Below are 17,381 nucleotides of genomic sequence, written 5' to 3'. Positions count from 1 at the left end.
TGCTAACAATAGCAAAAACTGCAAGTGGCAATTACTTTTGCAGTTGCTATTAAAACTGATTTTATATTCACATTACTGTTTCTATTAACATGACTGTTAATTGTTAATTTAACTGTTCTCATAAACTGTTTAATGTTCTCATGATATTACTCTGTTGTTTTCCCTGGCATTTTCACATGACTAGCTGACTAGCATCGGTGCGTGTTAGCCTCCTAACTAGCACCTCCAACTGTGAAGCTGTAAGGCTGTAAGGGAACTGGTGCATGACTGAATCCCGTGGGAGTTCACACATAAATGTTCATAACTGCTGAGTCATGGCAAAAAAAAAACTACAATGGCCCTGAAAAACTGAAATTAAATTGGATGTAAAGGACATAATTAAAAAAAAAAAGGTCAGACTGGGGAATAAGTATAAGCACATGTCTCACACTGACCTCCGTTCTCTCAGAGAGCGAATAACAGCTATTAAGTTCACTACTGGGTTCACTATTGGGTTCACTAGTGGGCTCAATACTACCAATACAGCAACACTGCAATGGGAGCAGCAACTCTGGAAGATTCTGGTAAGTCATTACTGTGAACATGATATGCAAAGCCTGTCCCTCTTTGCACGAAAATGTGCCTTTGAAGTGTCGACAGACTCCTTCCCGTGATTAAAAGGGATTTGACAGAGACGTTAATTAAATCCAGAGCCAGCGCTGAAGGCACTGTCTTTGAGAGAGAGATAGAGAGAGAAGGAGGGAGGGAGGGGGAGAGAGAGAGAGAGAGAGAGAGAGGATGTCTTCACTTATACTGTAGGCTGCAAAGGATCCAAGCACACGTAACAATGAACCAATTCAACAAGAATATTCCTGCTTATAAAGGTCTCTAACATTAGTTCATAGTGACTGAGGGAGGACGGTTCTTAATCAATGCCAGCCCTCTCTGGAGAGAGAGTGAGAGAGAGAGAGAGAGAGAGAAAGAAAGAGAGTGAGGTGACCAGCCCTTTCTGGAGACTGCAACTCTAGCCTTGGCTAACCTTTAGCAAGCTTCATATTCCAGGTGAGAATCATGAGCACCTGTTTAGCTTAAAACTTTTCACACCATGTGGCTCACAGCACAGTACTACTGTAACAGGAAACACACCATGTAGCTAACAGCACAGTGCTACTGTTACAGGAAACACACCATGTAGCTTACAGCACAGTGCTACTGTTACAGGAAACACACCATGTGGCTTACAGCACAGTTACAGGAAACACACCATGTGGCTCACAGCACAGTGCTACTGTAACAGGAAACACACCATGTAGCTAACAGCACAGTGCTACTGTTACAGGAAACACACCATGTAGCTAACAGCACAGTGCTACTGTTACAGGAAACACACCATGTAGCTAACAGCACAGTGCTACTGTTACAGGAAGCTCACAGCACAGTGCTACTGTTACAGGAAGCTCACAGCACAGCACAGTTACAGGAAACAGGTCATCTGGCTTTGCTCAGGGATGGGACATTTTCTGGGGGGATTTTGATGGAAAACTATGATGGAAATTTCCCATGATGCTCATTCCAGCCACACTGGTCTTTATGGCAAGCGGAGTGACTGGGGTGACCTTTAACCCTAGATCAAGCTGAGTGCCTTGGAGGACCTTTTGAGTGGAAATGAGAGTTTGTTTATGGAAATCGTAGGAGAGCGTAGAGCTAAAACACATAAGACAGAAACAGCAGCCATTTAGGCCTATGACTGGATCAACACAATAGCTTCTATGAGACCCCCTGCAGGGAATGCCATTAAATACTCACTAACGCATAATAATCATGAGTTATTGTCACTAACGCATAATAATAATGTGTTATTGTCACTAACTCATATTAATCATGTGTTATTGTCACTATTGCATAATCATCATTATGTGTTATTGTCACTATATGTCAGGCAGGTCTACTTCAAGGGCTTAAGCTGAAGGTTCATTAATCTACGTGTATGTAAAGTCTCACACACAGGGATACACCAGGTACAGGCAGGTTTGTTTTCTATTCGTCGTTTTCAACGGTGGATTATCTATTCTCACGGCCTCCGTTTCCTGGTCTTCGTCATGGACTTTCCTCAGACGGTTTTAAGGGCAAACTTCTCCCAGTCACTGGTCTGTGTGGTAGAGCAGCCCTCTGTCTATCTCTGAGGAGGAAGCATAGGCTAACCCTGTAATAGGACCTACTCACTACTCTTCCTTTTACAGACACCATTGTTTGACCAGGATGACTTCATGACCTATTCCTTTCTGGCCATATAACGACAGGAAGAGTCTGCGTTGTCAAGGATATTTCCTGAGGTGAACAGACTGATGACGCGCTCCTATTGCGGATTATCAGCTCCCTCAAGTCCTGCAGGGGCCTATAAACATACTGACCTACTGTATGTTCTACACTTAATATATCAGCCAATGTAACTGCCAATGACACTCCTACAAAGAAGTTGTACACTTCAAAATGGAGGTCACCTCCATGCATGACTCGCATGTGAGGTTTACCACATCAACCATCAAACACATGTGAGGTTTGACCCAGAGACACATGTGAGGTTTGACCCAGAGACACATGTGAGGGCAGCAGGTGCAGGGGAAAAGCCTAGCAAATCTAAACGTCAGTAGCGGCTCAAGCACACTTTAGCGGCACGGACTCGTTGGGCACTCACCTCGACGAAGATGAAGCAGGGGATGACGGAGTAGCTGCGCTGCATGTTGTCTGATGCCATGGCTCAGCTCCGACTCTCAATCTGGGGGCAACACACAGAATAAGGGTTAGGGTTAGGGGAAACACACAGAATATGGGTTAGGGTTAGGGGAAACACACAGAATATGGGTTAGGGTTAGGGGAAACACACAGAATAAGGGTTAGGGTTAGGGGAAACACACAGAATAAGGGTTAGGGTTAGGGGAGACACACAGAATAAGGGTTAGGGTTAGGGGTAGCTGCATGTTGTCTGATGCCATGGCTCAGCTCCGACTCTCAATCTAGAGGCATGATGTGGGCATGTGCCAGAAGAGAGTGGCGAGTGAAGGTTGGCATGATGTGGGCATGTGCCACAGGAGAGTGAAGGTTGGCATGATGTGGGCATGTGCCACAGGAGAGTGAAGGCGGGTGAAGGTTGGCATGATGTGGGCATGAGCCACAGGAGAGTGAAGGTTGGCATGATGTGGGCATGCGCCAGAGGAGAGTGAAGGTTGGCATGATGTGGGCATGAGCCACAGGAGAGTGAAGGTTGGCATGATGTGGGCATGAGCCACAGGAGAGTGAAAGCGGGTGAAGGTTGGCATGATGTGGGCATGTGCCACAGGAGAGTGAAGGTTGGCATGATGTGGGCATGTGCCACAGGAGAGTGAAAGCGGGTGAAGGTTGGCATGATGTGGGCATGCGCCAGGGGAGAGTGGCGAGTGAAGGTTGGCATGATGGCATTCTCTGTGCGACATCATCCCTGGGACACGCTAACGGAGACGGCTAGGGAGAGTACGAGGGTAAGAGGAAAGATTTAGGGAAAAAGGGAATGATAACATATGCGACAGAAGATCTGGCGGGAATAAATGCAGAGACGTCCAGAATGGCGGTACGAGGCGGAACACCCTCCTTTCCCAGACTTCAGTTGTAATCCACTGAACGGATGAGTGCTATTGTCTTGCTGAAAGCCGTTTCATTTGGAACGCGGCCAGTGTTGACGGTGATCCATAAGTCAATTACCTCCTTCACGCTGACAAACCATCACTCACCGCTACATAACACATCCACAGTATTACAGCTACTGTTGCAGATTCTTTTAGCGCTCGAATTTAGCACAACAAAGGCAGCCTGGGGGTCGTTAAGAGGTCGTCTATGGAGTGTGCATCATGAGATCATATAAAACCACATCATCGCCACTCGACTCCACATGATCAATACCAATGATCAATACCAATGAAGGCAGACCGTCTGACTCAGCTTATTGACATCATAGCACACAGCAGGCTGATGGCTTGTATAGAGGACACCAGCGCACGTCACTGGTTCACTCTCATGTCGATGAAGCTCTAAGGAAGGAGATAAGTGCCCCACTGACCAGTGGTCAGTGGACCACTGACGGATGGTATATATGTATATAGATGTGTGTGTGTGTGTGTACAAGTGTGTATATAGGTATATAGATGTGTGTTTGTGTATAAGTGTGTGTGTATATGTACATAGATGTGTGTGTGTGTGTGTGTGTGTGTGTGTGTGTGTGTGTGTGTGTGTGTAGAAGTGTGTGTATATGAACATAGATGTGTGTGTGTGTGTGTGTGTGTGTGTGTGTGTGTGTGTGTGTGTTTGTGTGCTTTGAGACGCCTTGAGACAATTTGATTGTGTTGGCACAATATAAATAAAATGGAATTGAATTGCAGTTGTGTTTGATGCCATTCATTGAAAACTGTCACTCAGCTACGAGAGCACAGCGCAGGGAAATCCAAGACACTGGCGTGGTCAAGGTCAACAGCAGCATCAAGGTCATAAATTAACTCCCTGACCTGCCATTGCAAATGTCTGCAGCTTCTTTCTCTGTGCAGACAGCAAGAGAGCACTGTACACTACACATTGGACCTGACTGCAAGAGAGCACTGTACACTACACATTGGACCTGACTGCAAGAGAGCACTGTACACTACACATTGGACCTGACTGCACCAAAGCAGTCCAAAGTTATGGGTTTATTTTCATGAGATTACACTAAATGCAAAGACATGTATCTTTCCTGGGCCTGTATTAATATTTAATGTCATGGTTATGGTTAAAGTAGTCAAAATATTTTTTTTGTCCAAACAAACTTACACAACAATTAAAAAAAAACAATACACACAACAAAATTGTCCATTTTAAAAACAAACAATAATAATAATAATAATAATAATAAACTATGATTTTATGTATAAAGTATGCCTCAAACAAGACAACCATCACTGGAACGGACCACTAAGGCACCATAAACAAAAAGAGTCTTGACTGTGATCTCTTGCTGTTGAGGCAAAGACAACCCAACTGAATTATGGAATTTAAATAAGCTGGTGCCGATTCAGTGGCTGTCCTTTAAGCAAGAGTGAGGGATTCAGTGGCTGTCCTTTAAGCAAGAGTGAGGGATTCAGTGGCTGTCCTTTAAGCCAGAGTGGGGGATTTTAATTGAATTCCAGCCAGTGAAGGGTGACCAGCATGAGGCTGCATTCTGAATCGTCTGCACGAGTCTCACTACACATGTAGGCAAGCCTGTTGAAATTGAATTGCAACGGTCTAGTTTAAAAAAAGAACTGAGTCCTGCACAAGAAGTTGTGTAGCGTATTGTGTGAAATAGGGGTCTGATCTTCCAAATATCACAGATTGTAAAACAACGAGAGCTCCAGACAGAAGCTACACGTACAGTGGATGAAGTGGATCATCAATTATCCATCCAACATCCGTTTCCTGCAGCTTTACTATTTTGTGGGATAGCAACATTGTCTGGAAATGGCAGGAGATCAGTTTTTGAAAAAGATTGAGCTGAAGGTGTTGATCCCTCATCCAAATTGGAATATCACTGAGGTAAATAACCCTAACCCTTCCACTGAGGTATATATCCATAACCCTTTCAATGAGTTATATAACCTAAAAGAAGACTGTCTCTTTGATCCAGGGTCAGGTTTGCAGATAATCAGGAAAACTCGGGAAAGTTTCCAACGATAGAAATATGTTTATTCCAGCGTCACAGGACAATCCACTCACATGTTCATGAGAGGATTCTTTTCAACATACTGGCAGGAGTTCACGTATTTTATACAGTCATCTGGGATATGGGAGGGAATGGGTGTGTCTAGAGGTAGGTAGGTACTATTTTTGAGTGGATGATTGAACCTGATTTAATCACAGTGAATGAATACCTTGATTAAATCCCCATGAATAGCAGGAAGCTAGTTTAAATACATCAACTCAGTGACATCTAACAAACCCTAACCCTTCCACTGAGGTATACAGTCATTGTAGAGGACATTGTGAAATCATCCAGGGGGAAAGGACAAGTACAATTTAGTATCATCCGCAAAAACGTGATAGAAGAACCCACAGATTGTCTCACCTACGGTAGTGATGTAAATAGAAAATAGGAGGGGTCCAAGAACCAATCCCTGAGGAACACCAGTGGAGAGGTGATGAGATTTTGACCATTGTCTAAATGAATGTCCACTGAGGTACGATTCAAACCAACTGTGTGCTTTCCCTGAAACGTCCTCCCTAGCAGAGATTATGTCATGCTGATAAGTGTATACTCAGAACTGATGACTGAGCAGAGGTCTTAGCTACTCCCGAATATTCAGACACTAAAAAAAAAACAGTTTAAGAAGGTTAAGGAGATTCCTACTGTCTATGGTATAATCAACCTTTGCTTGCCTTTTTAGCAGCTGTGGCTGCGGTAGAAAAGACAGATAACAGCGACTGACCGTTACCTGAATCATTGGCATCTCTGGATTACACCATTTTCTCTCGAAAAATGGGCGCCAGACCTGTTATTTGCATTAAAAGCGTAGTTCAGTAGAAGCGTAGTTCATTTATATTAAGAGTCTAGGGGGTGTCTTAATATAGCTTATATGGCTAGACCGGAGTATGTTCCATGTTCTTCATTTCTGCTGTTTAATGAAATAAAGACTGATTGCTGCATCAACCTTATTTGGATTTTGTGATGGCTGATTGATTGCCTTAAGAAACATCCTTCTTTCTTCACAACACAAATGCAAGCAAGATATTCTGAGAAACAAGCCAGGATTCAGATGAGCATGGCAGAAGTCATTTAAATAATGTCTCTTTAATTTCGCCCATGTCATTTGATTATGGACATCAGATCTCTGGCAGAACCACTCCTTGCCCCACACCTCACAGGATAGCAGCCTGACACCTCAGGTCTAAACTTAGGCCTACCTCTCACAGCAAACCCTCAGAGACCAGTCTCGCAGCACCTTCCAGTGCTATATTAAAAGGTGTTGCTTAAATACTGTATGAAGAAAGCTCCTTCAGTGTCTGGATGCATGAGCTGAGGACCCCAGGACCTTATGAGGACAACATCTGATTCCATTATCTGAATGGAAGAACATAGCAACATATCTCCACGCAGTGTATGAGAATGATTCTGCTCAGACACATTTTCAACACCATAACACAAACACGATTTGTGAGTTCAAAACAAGGTGCTTAGCAAATTCCTGTACATGGCATCAGAATATTCCCCATGGCATCAGAATGAACCCCATGGCATCAGAATGAACCCCATTTGAGTTTCTGAGGATGGGATTGGAGTGGCCATACATCTTTCATAAACAAGCTCAAACCGCCAACACCAATCTGTTCTGTTCTTGAGCATGCTGCTCTTCTGTCAGGAAGCAGAATATGTGAGTGCGCATGTGTGTGTGTTTGTGTGTGCGTGGGTCTGTGTGTGTGTGTGTGTGTGTGTGCGTGCGTGGGTCTGTGTGTGTGTCTGTGTGTCTGTGTGTCTGTGTGTGTGTCTGTGTGTGTGTGTGTGTGTGTGTGTGTGTTTTTTTTGGTGTGGTAGGTCCTTTTTGGCAGTCTTGGGTGAAGATCCCGTGTCCTGATGGGAGGGAGGGTAGCCAGGGACAGCTCGACTCCCAGCACTGGTTGGCCAGCAGGTCAGTGTGTGATATCTCTCTGTGCCGCCTCCTGTGGAAGATGAGATCTGGCTCCATCTCCGCTCGTATCCCTGCGCTCCCCTGTGGAAGATGAGAGCTGGCTCCATCTCCGCTCGTATCCCTGCGCTCCCCTGTGGAAGATGAGAGCTGGCTCCATCTCCCCTCGTATCCCTGCGCTCCCCTGGGCATTGGCTCGCTGTGACAGTGCTGCAGTCATATCAACCATCAGGGGGAGGAACACGAGCCCCACCCCCACTGCAATAACACTGAAATAAAGCCTATCCTTCACAACGTAAACAGATTAGTCAGGATCTTCTATAGCTTAAGACTATCATGTACTGCAGTAGTTACTAAAGCGATCCATAGCAATCCATAACAAACACATAAGCCCGCTTAGAGCGCCGGCATAGTTTGCTGTTAGAGATCATAGCTCAGTTATTTAAATAAGCAGCCTTTTAAAAACATACCAGTTGTGGTTGGCTAGCATAACATACTAATCCTTCCATGCAATAACTAGCTTTCATTTGGTAAATAAACCAAATAGGCTATGTGTTTATTAAATATCCATACATATTGTATTCAGCTGAGGCAATGGTGCTCTCTTACTGAAATATGTTGAGATTTGATCCACGAGCGGTGTGCACCATGTCTATATAGCCTTGTCTATATCATTTTTGTTTGTTAAGGTTATTTGGTGGCGTGTAGGCTATTAGATGTTGACTAATTAACTTATTTTGGCACTGAACCTCTTAGCTGACTCTGCTAACCCCGCCTTTCAGCTTGACATGCCTCAAGCACCAGTTAGCCCTATTTGGCCCAGGGGTAATCGGCGTGCCAAAAGTGCCTAGCAGCCCTGAGAGAGCACCACGGAGGCAACACACACACACACACACACACACACACACACACACACACACACACACACACACACACACACACACACACACACACACACACACACACACACACACACACACACACACACACACACACACACACACACACACACACACACACACACACACACACACGGAGGAACACGGAGGCACCATCAAGCCGCAGAAGTGACAATGGAGACGCAACTGACCTTGGCCTGCACTAGCTCCCCTGCATGTGTCCTGATTGGGGAAACTGCACTAGCTCCCCTGCATGTGTCTTGATGGGTCTAAATGTGGTCTAAATGCTTCCTTGGAACAGCCATGGACCAATGAGGGTTGGATGGGGCTGATTTTATACGTGTGTGTGTGTGTGTGTGTGTGTGTGTGTGTGTGTGTGTGCTGTAAATGCAGGGCAACAAATTAAGTAAGTAATGGACTTCATTGGATAAAGCTGGATGCACAGTGTTGATGTGTGTATGAGTGATCCGATTTAATACGAAAAAAATCAAGCAAAGCTAAATGTCTTCTTGATTTGTCTGTGTGGTGTGTGTGTGTGTGTGTGTGTGTGTGTGTGACATTAACACAGTCTGATATGGCAGGCTCCACGTCAGTCAGGTCTGTAGTGAGGCGGCTTTCAAACCGCACAACAGCAGTGAGTGTGTGTGTGTGTGCATGTGTGTGTGTGTGTGTGAGCACATCATGAGTCATCCCCCATGACCCAATTTATGAGTCAAGGTTTACGCTCCAGCCACATTATGCTGAGGAGTGGAGAAGAAAAACACCCAATGCCCAGAACAGAGTTTTTATAAACGCTAAAATCAGCCAAAAAAACAGCCGTGAGGCATTCTGATGGCCTGACCTCAGGTCAGTTAGCAGGCTATTTGTGCGGAGAGAATGCAAATAGCACTGGAGATCTCTTCACGAGGGAGATGAACACACATTTGACCCTATTTACTGCCCTAACACACACACACACACACACACACACACACACACACACACACACACACACACACACACACACGCGCACATGCACACACACACACACACACAAACACACACACACACACAAACACATATTTGACCCTATTTACTGCCCTGTAACAAATATGCATGAGCCCTAATGAGGGGTGGTTTGTGTATTCACACCACAGAAATCAGTCGGCTTGGCAGTGCTGCTCAGCACCAGAATCCAAAGCATGCTCATCACCACACACACACACACACACACACACACACACACACACACACACACAGCACCAGAATCCAAAGCATGCTCATCACCCCACATACACACACACACACACGGATACCTCAGGCCTCTCTCTTCTTCAGTGGCCACAGAGCCATCTGCCAGCAGGCAGCACTAGGAGGAGACTACAGACACAAGAGGGACTGTTCAGGGCCGTCCACCACCACAACAACAACAACAACAACAAATCATCCACACCAGCACATATTGGTTAATTAAAATCCTGACGAGAGAGAGGTGCTGCGGATTAGGCTAGCAGGCTGCCTGGAGGACTAAAGGAAACGCCTCCCTCGCAGGAGCGGAGCGATTCCCTGGAGGACTAAAGGACGCCTCCCTCGCAGGAGCAGAGCGCTTCCCCGGAGAAGGCCAGACAATGAAGGGATGTGCCCAGTCAGCAGGACCCCTCTCTAGACATCCAGAGATCCAGGGTAGCACTGGACCCTGCACCTGTGTCTATCCCTGCTCCTCATCCAGCCATGGTAGCACTGGACCCTGCACCTGTGTCTATCCCTGCTCCTCATGCAGCCATGGTAGCACTGGGCCCTATACCTGTGTCTATCCCTGCTCCTCATGCAGCCATGGTAGCACTGCACCTGTGTCCATCCCTGCACCTCATGCAGCCATGGTAGCACTGGGCCCTATACCTGTGTCCATCCCTGCTCCTCACACTAACTCTCATCACTGAATCGATGTGAAGGGTGTCCCTGCCAGCCCTCTTGACAAATGTCCTCCTTTCACTCGATGACTACAGCAAGATGCAGGCAATGCCAAAGCCATGGCGCGCACAGGCTGCTAGGTTTGAGTGTAGGCGTACCCCGGGTGGACACACACTTTGGATGGAAGTGTTTTCTAAATGGATATTAGCAAATGATGAAACTGCACTTGTAGTCTTGGGGCTTATACTATCATTGGTACCCTACTCACAGATAACTCATTCTATCATTGATACCCTACTCACAGATAACTCATTCTATCATTGATACCCTACTCACAGATAACTCATTCTATCATTGATACCCTACTCACAGATAACTCATTCTATCATTGATACCCTACTCACAGATAACTCATTCTATCATTGATACCCTACTCACAGAGAACTCATTCTATCATTGGTACCCTACTCACAGATAACTCATTCTATCATTGATACCCTACTCACAGAGAACTCACCAAGACGGAGAAAAAGGTGAGTAGAAGCACGCCGGCCTGTGTCCCATGTACATATTTTGATTGGATGTACCTTTTTATGGTTATTAAATGACTTAACCTGATAAAACAGCATCTCATGGGGCCCTACGTGACAGACAAACACAGTCAAGGGCACGGCATCAGCCAAAGACAGATTCATTCCCAGTGCAGCACGCAGATGAAAACAAATTCAATTCAGCAAAGTCTCAATTCCTCTGGTGATCTTATGAATGTCTGCAGATCCTGCTGTGACACTGAGAGCTTCAGAAATAGATGGGGATAGATGCGTCAGGAGGAAAGTCCTCTCATGCTTTAGGAAATAAGGTACCTCATGTGTAACATACAGAATAACAAAACCTGCTTGTAAATGTGATAAAGGTGTGTGTGTGTCTGTGTGTGTGTGTATGTGTGTGTGTGTGTGTGTGTGTGTGTGTGTGTGTGTGTGTGTGTGTGTGTGTGTGTGTGTGAGTGTGTGTGTGTGTGTGTGCAAAGAGGTGAAATTGCATTCTACAGCAGATGTTTCTCTCCCCCTGCGTCCTCCAGACTGTTGAGACTACACGACCTTAAACAAATCTAAAAATGAGCCTGTTGTCGCCCACTATCCTTTGAAAGGACCCGGAACCTTTCAGTTAATAAGTATGCAGTACGGATCCCCTAAAGGAACCAGTTAATAAGTATGCAGTTCTGGTGTGTGTGTCTGTGTGTGTGTGTGTGTGTGTGTGTGTGTGTGTATGCATTACGGATCCCCTAAAGAAACAAGAACCTTTCAGTCAATAAGTATGCAGTACGGATCCCCTAATGGAACCACTTATTGAGTATGCAGTACTGGTGTGTGTGTGAATGTGTGTGCGTGTGTGTGTGTGTATGCAATACGGATCCCCTAAAGGAACCAGTTAATGAGTATGCATTAGGGATCCCCTAACTCCACACTGCATGAGGACTACAGAAGCCTTCATAGCAATGACTTCCCAAAGTACCATCAATAGTTCTCTGGCTCCACTCTTGCCCTGCTTAAAGCCCTTCTTTATCAGGGGAAGGGTTGCCCTGCCTAAAGCCCTTCTTTATCAGGGGCAGCTTTTCTTCCCTTCCCTCTGGCACATCTTGAGGATGGCAGGCAGACCGGGAGGAAGAGGGAGGGCTTGTCTTCAGCGAAGCAATTATGGTCTGGACGGCATTCAAGTGACATTTAGATGCTGGATGACTTAACCCCTTGGTGCCGCTCCGTGTTAATATCGTTCTTATTCGAACGATGACGTTTTGGTGCCATGACAACGGAAAATAACATATTTTTGCAAAAAATTTTTTTTTTACAAAACCTCAAGACCCATCCAATCATATTGCATGCATTTAAAATCCATTTTATTGATTGGCTAGTCCCACAGAGCTCGTCAAATCAAGCTACGCGAGTGACGTGACTGAGGTTAGAAAAAACAAACATGGCGTCCGCGAGTATGCGACACCTCAGAGAGAAACAGCGATTTTCAGCACAAGAAGAGACAGCATTTCTAATGAATGATGAGTGGCCAAGAAACTAATGTACACAGTGGTCCTGGATGGATTTCTAGTGGAGAAAAAGTTTGAATTTTTACCGAGGATTGGAAGGAGAAACCGCCGGAGAGAAGTACTCCGACTGCGTTTCTATCACAAGGTACGTTTCATAATACACACACCAAACAAGTAGTCACTGAAATGCATGCTAGCTTTCCTCATTTGTTTCTCGGAGTAAATAATGAACTTTATCAAACCTTTGTATTTAGTATTGTGTTCGGCTATCAATTTGGCTAGATTTATAAGACATATGTGAGGGCGAACATTCACATGTTTCGTTTACCGCAAAGTACCGCTGACGCAAACGCACATTGTACTAATAGCGAACAACATGTTACTGGGTTTACATTTTAGCATTTGAAAGGCATAAGCAAGCAGGGACTAACAAGGCATTTAGAAGAAAAGATAAAGGAGTATTTCTTTTCCTTTCAAGATGTTTTTCTTACCTAATTCATGAAAAAAATGTGACTTACTTATGGTTTTAGTGTAGTTCTGTCAATATTTCGTTGTTGATTTGAGACCTCAAGGTTTTGTGTGCTTGTTATTTCAGCCCTGTACAATAATTAATAATAACTTGTATATATTTATGTGTGTGTGTGTGTGTGTAAATGAAGAATAGAAAAATGAACTGTTCCTTTTTCTGATCTGAATTGATTTTCAGCTTAGGTAATGGAATATTAGCCACGAGGAGAGCAGCGATGATGGTGCTCCTGAAAATCCGCCAGCCAACCCAAGACCAGCGAGAGGGAGAGGTGTGAGACCAAGAGGGAAATGGTCAAGAGGCCTACAAGCCAGGATAGTTGGACCTTTTAATATATTGACAAATTCCAGATCTGGGCTTTCTCTTTCAATGGACATATTTTGAAAGGGCTGATGCAGAGCTTTGCAGCGCTCTTTGAAATGGTCAAGGAAAGTTCTGACTTCTCTGAGCTTATCATTTCCATCCTAAGCACTGGGGTCTACTACATGTAACATGGCCATAAGGGCTTTGAGGGTGAATGTTTGGCACCCTGTAGCCAGGCCAGGGGAGTTGACTATGCTCTCTGTTTGCTACAAATTATGTCAGATGTGGGATGGCTTCCCGTGAGGTCATCTGAGGCGTGGCCGTAAAACTGTATGAGGGACCCCCAGGTAGGTTGACACCTGTGTTAGGGGCCCCGTAGATGGGTAAAGCACATGTCTGTGTGTGTATGGGGGTGGGGGGGGCACTCTTGATGGGAGAAGTACTCTTGGTGGATGCGCGAGGAATGCCTATGTGCATGAATCGTAAGGGTGCACTTCCTGAAGTGGAGGGCAGTGTGACGGAGTGCTGCACTACAGATGAGTATAGTGCTCTGACTGCCACACTATGGAGCCTGGCTCATTGGTATGGCAGTCAGAGTGCATGTTGGCACCCTGTAGACCCAGGTTCAAATCTATGTGTGGGGTAACGCAATCTCCCATATTTGATCACACAGAATTATACTGGAATTTTGAAATGTACATAATGTGGAGGACGCCAGATATTGGGCTGTAACATTTGAGGTTTTGCTCAGATCAAGCTGAAATTTTAGAGTGATATGGCTGATTGATTATGCTTTGATTTGACGTTGAAATTTTTTAATAAAAATGTATACTTTGCTCTTCAGATGAGAAGTTGTACATAATTTATGCGCATAATTAATACAAATTTGCATAAATGCTATTTTTAATAAACAAATATATTTTAAAAATGAAAAAACTGTGTGCTGTGTTGTACCCCATACTTTTAGCTTTAAAATGATGTATCACACATTAATATATGTTACAAACTGTTCTTACACCACTGCTTTAATTGAAAGCACCCTAAATCGGTCATTTTAGGTGCTGGCAACAAAGGGTTAATTGCGAACACACGGCCCACAGTAATACAGTCCCACAAACTCACTACACAGATATGGCAGTCAAAGGGCAAGGAAGGCAAATTGGTGTAAATTCAATTAAATCATCTGATAACTGGCATTCAGGAATAAACCTGGTAAGCCATGCGTTTAAAAGTTCTAGAGAGAGAGAGTGAGTTGCTGTGCAGCTTGTATGATTAGTTCTCACGTGACTGAGGAGGGGAAGAACAACTCTTATGTTTACTAACTAAAACATGGGTACACTGCATAACGTGCCAATCCTCTGTGTTTACTAACTAAAACATGGGTACACTGCATACGTGCCAATCCTACAAGTAACCAAACAACCCTGTGTTTACTAACTAAAGCATGGGTAACACTGCATAACACGAATATCCTCTGTGTTTACTAACTAAAACAGGGGCACACTGCATACGTGCCAATCCTACAAGTACCCAAACAACTCTGTGTTTACTAACTATAACATGGGTACACTGCATAACACGCCAATCCTCTGTGTTTACTAACTAAAACATGGGCACACTGCATAACACGCCAATCCTCTGTGTTTACTAACTATAACATGGGTGCACTGCATAACACGCCAATCCTCTGTGTTTACTAACTATAACATGGGTGCACTGCATATGTGCCAGTCCTACAGGTACCCATGCCAGGTGAACCACCAGTAGGCTATTACAGAATATCCAGGTATGAAGAAGCGTTATGGATGTATCGCTGCAATAGATAGAGCGCTAGATAGATAGCTAAATGACGTGCACAATTACAAACTTATTCCAGGAGAAATGAAAAGACCATCGCTTGAACATACAACTCCAACTGAAGGCCTGCAAGTCCTGTTCTACAGCTAGAGGGTTCATTAGTACGAACAACCTTCACATATACAAACTTGCAGAAGGTTAAAGTGATCATGAGAGTATGAGCCATAATGACTTATGCATGCTGCTAACCCCCCATTTCTAACTAAAAGAAGACAGGGGTCAGAAAGATGAATGTCTCTGTTACCTCGGGAAAGTGACGGCCCAATCAAAAATATTTTGACAGGCTGATTCCTTGCCATGAAAAAAACATATCAGCAATTTTACGGTAGGTTGCAAAATCGTGAAATACAAATTAGAAAATACTCCAGTGATCTCCTGCAGTGGCCATGGCTCTCATAAACTTTAAAAGGCAAGCGTATCAAAAGTTAATCCTTTTTGACTTTGGATGCGAGGGAGGTGGATGAATGTTAGCTGGGTCCTTATGAATCAGAAGACCAGGGAAATCGTCGGGACATAATACACATCGGTTGCATGTAAAATGGGAATAATGTCAATGTAGCGATTATTTCCTCCTTATTGTCTGGCCTAGGGGCGACGGTGACTGATACAGATCAATACCGTGATCGAGAGAGAGAGAATCTTATCCAGAAAAAAATCGCTTTTCTAACCCAGCCTTCAATACAGGTGTCTTTCTAGGCTTGCCCCTGGTGAAATGGTTATTTTACACTTACACATAATGACACTAGTGTGCACCACCATCATGTGCTGACCACTTATCTTGTCTTCAACGCGTGCTAGCCCTTTTTCTTGGAGACTGGAAGAGTCCCTGCCCCTCATCCAATATTACTATGGATGAATATGGCGAGGGGATGAACATATAAGGGGTTTTGAGAAATAAGAGAACTTTACGATCTTTAAACAGCACAATCAGCACACCACAGGAGGACACAACGGACAATAGCTGGATACAAACTCACGCTTATTTCACAAATCATCTCACCCCCGACCACATCTCTAAACTCACCGCGCGATGAATGAATAATCCAGTGAAAATGTGAATCCATCAAAGAAAAAGCGTGAGGCTGCTGGGCGTGTGCGCGCGCACTACTCCATCCTGTCTTTTTTTTGTTTGTTTCTTCACCTTTTGCGGTGCCACAGTGCTCGGTGCTCGTGCTTGATTTGAGATCAACGATTAGACGCTCTAGTGAATGCTAAAGGGGGTTGATACAGACGCGGAGAGTAGGAGGCGGGGCTTGCATGCGCAGGCACACACACACAGAGGATCCACTCATCCGTGAAAGGGGGGTCACAAACAACTCACGGACGTCGCGTCAATGGTCGCCCCTAAACCAAGATGTCATTGGAGGGACCCTCTGGGCGACTGGTGGTCACCACCCAGCGCGACATCTGCACTGAAGTGTCTGCTCTTAAATGATTGCCGCACGGAGACGAAAGCAGGAGCAATACGCGTCAAGACGCGCAGGTCTCATACCAGAGTCACCCCCAGAATGGTAGAGCGTGAGAAATTGAAGGGAGGTTCCGCTAAAGCCTCTCCTCTCGAGGTGATTTGTGAATAATTTGTCAAAAGAGGAGGGGGCACCGCACAACAGATCGAGCGTGTAATATATGCGCTGGGACGTGTCTGCACACAAGGCGACAATGGCACTAGGGGAATTCGGACGTGTTGCGTGCCTCTCTTCATCTCAAGAATGTCTTGCCTGAGATATGCGGGTGTGTGACTAACCACACTGATCTTCTACAAAGCAAATATCTGAAATGTCTGCAGTTCTTTATGCGTGTACATCACATTGATCCCACACCACGTGTATAATATATAAACTGACCTTTCGCCGTATACTTGACCAGACCTAAAGCCTTGCAGTCTGTGTTGTTTTCAAGTCAATTAATGATCTTTGACACAACTTTTCAAATGTATTGTTCACTGTTAAAAAGGCCATAGGATTTTACTGACAATATGTTTTACTCCAGCAACTATTCAATAATATGTTCTTAATCGAAATAGCCTCTGTCCATAGTGTTCAGTGTCTTATATGAAACCTAGAGCCTCAGCTCTAATGCAGGATGCCATGTAGGACCAACAGATGTGTTTTAGATGCTTATCCCAAATAAACCATTATATGCATTTTTGCCCTTAGTTCAGAAATACATGAAGACTGCAGAGCTTAATGTGAAACAGCAATCCAATCATTAATCATTGGCAGTTATTCACA

The 17,381-nt window shown here is 44.6% G+C and overlaps 1 protein-coding gene across 1 annotated transcript in view; it reads right to left on the bottom strand.

Moving 5' to 3' along the window:
• plppr1 (phospholipid phosphatase related 1) overlaps positions 1-16,274 on the bottom strand; it is a 42,187-nt gene extending 25,913 nt beyond the window's left edge. The window contains exons 1-2 of the mRNA XM_080842420.1: positions 16,175-16,274; positions 2,675-2,755 (exon numbers count right to left, since the gene is read on the bottom strand). Coding sequence (XP_080698546.1) covers positions 2,675-2,734 — 60 coding nt within the window. The 5' untranslated portion in view covers positions 2,735-2,755; positions 16,175-16,274. The remainder of the gene's footprint in view (positions 1-2,674; positions 2,756-16,174) is intronic.
• Positions 16,275-17,381: the final 1,107 nt, after the last annotated feature.

Source organism: Sprattus sprattus (genome assembly GCF_963457725.1).
Source record: "Sprattus sprattus genome assembly, chromosome: 7".
In the NCBI taxonomy this organism is placed as follows: domain Eukaryota; kingdom Metazoa; phylum Chordata; class Actinopteri; order Clupeiformes; family Clupeidae; genus Sprattus; species Sprattus sprattus.
The sequence above is the reverse complement of the archived record's forward strand: the minus strand, read 5'-3'. Positions and strand labels throughout refer to the sequence as shown.